The following is a 1,331-nucleotide window of genomic DNA, read 5'->3' on the forward strand; positions in this document are numbered from 1 at the left end:
TCCTTTGCCTCCACGGCCACGGCACTGCGTCACGCGGCCCCTCCAACCCCCAGCGACCTCCCCGCACCCAGCATGATGAACCCAGCTCCCCGTGTGGAAGAGCACGTGCGGGGCGCGGGGCCCATTGCCCCTGGCCAACTGCCACCCACCCACCCAGCCGCTCTCTCCCTCCTCCATCAGCTGGACAGCGGGAGAACGTGGGGTCTCTATGGCATTTTGGCTGAGATGGTCGGGTCCAACCCCCCCTCCCGGGTCTGGTGTCGTGGTGCCATCGCTGGCTGCTGGGGGAAAGGGGTCTCGCACATGCCCAAGCACTGGCTGTGGGGGCCGGGGCAGCTTCCCCCTGTGCCCCGCTGCTCTCCTTACCCACACACTCCACGAGGGTGATTTGCCGAGCAACCGTTCGCTGGACGAGGAAGGGCAGGCCCGAGCCGCTGCCTGTGGTGCAGTCGTCGTTCAGCAAGTCCTGTGCAGCCGGGGCGGCAGCGGGGTCAGCCCAATGGCCACCCCACACCCGGCATGTCCCTCCCTCCTGCACCTCAGGGGCATTTTGGGTCCTTCCCGGAGTGCACCCACCTCCAAAGTGCTGTCTCCCACCATGGATGCCTTCAGCATGAGGTCTGTGTCTCCCATGTCGCTTTTCTTGTGGCGCTGCTGGGCCACCTTCCAGCAAAAGAGTGCCGTGAGCGCCGCAAGGACGAGGAGGGCGAGCAGCGGGACGAAGATCATCAGGAGGAGGTTGGGCAGGGAAGGAGCCTTTCCTAGGGCCTCTTCTCCTGGGGGGGGAAACAATGGATGGGAGCATGAAGGTGGACCTGGGAGGGTGGAGATCTTGGTGCTTGGGCTTGGACCTGGGGAGGGTGGCTCTGCATTGGGGTCAACCCCCTGGATGGCAGCTCTGCAGGCACAGCCCAAGAAGAGACACCTGAGGACATCTCGCTGGCCCTGTCCCACCTGGGAAAGGGTGACCCTGGAGGTGCTGAGTGAGGAAGGGGATGATCTAGAGACCCAACCACATCTCCAGCTGGGTGGGCAGCTCTGCCCTTCTCCCCCCGGCTCCTCAAAGGGGACTGTGCCCCCGTACCTTGCAGGAAGATCTCTAGCTCGGCGTTGCACATGCTGGAGTCGCAGCACCTCATGCCGTACTGCTCCGTCACGGGCGTGCGGCAGTTCTCCAGGATGTTCTGGGAGAAGCAGCCCCTGTGCTGGGTGATGGTCCCCTCCTCCTTCCTCTTGCTGACGAAGCACACCTTTCCCGTGCAGGTGGGCAGGCTGCAGTGCGGCACGTCGCAGGCACACAGCAGCTCGTCTGGGGGCACGAGGAGGGGGTG

At 64.8% G+C, this 1,331-nt stretch overlaps 1 protein-coding gene across 1 annotated transcript in view; it reads right to left on the reverse strand.

Moving 5' to 3' along the window:
• ACVRL1 (activin A receptor type II-like 1) overlaps positions 1–1,331 on the reverse strand; it is a 9,143-nt gene that overhangs the window by 2,665 nt on the left and 5,147 nt on the right. Inside the window, exons 3-5 of the mRNA XM_009319881.1 lie at positions 1,085–1,309; positions 577–776; positions 336–466 (exon numbers count right to left, since the gene is read on the reverse strand). Coding sequence (XP_009318156.1) covers positions 336–466; positions 577–776; positions 1,085–1,309 — 556 coding nt within the window. The remainder of the gene's footprint in view (positions 1–335; positions 467–576; positions 777–1,084; positions 1,310–1,331) is intronic.

This window comes from Pygoscelis adeliae, unplaced genomic scaffold (assembly GCF_000699105.1).
Source record: "Pygoscelis adeliae isolate BGI_AS28 unplaced genomic scaffold, ASM69910v1 Scaffold243, whole genome shotgun sequence".
Taxonomy (NCBI): Eukaryota; Metazoa; Chordata; class Aves; order Sphenisciformes; family Spheniscidae; genus Pygoscelis; species Pygoscelis adeliae.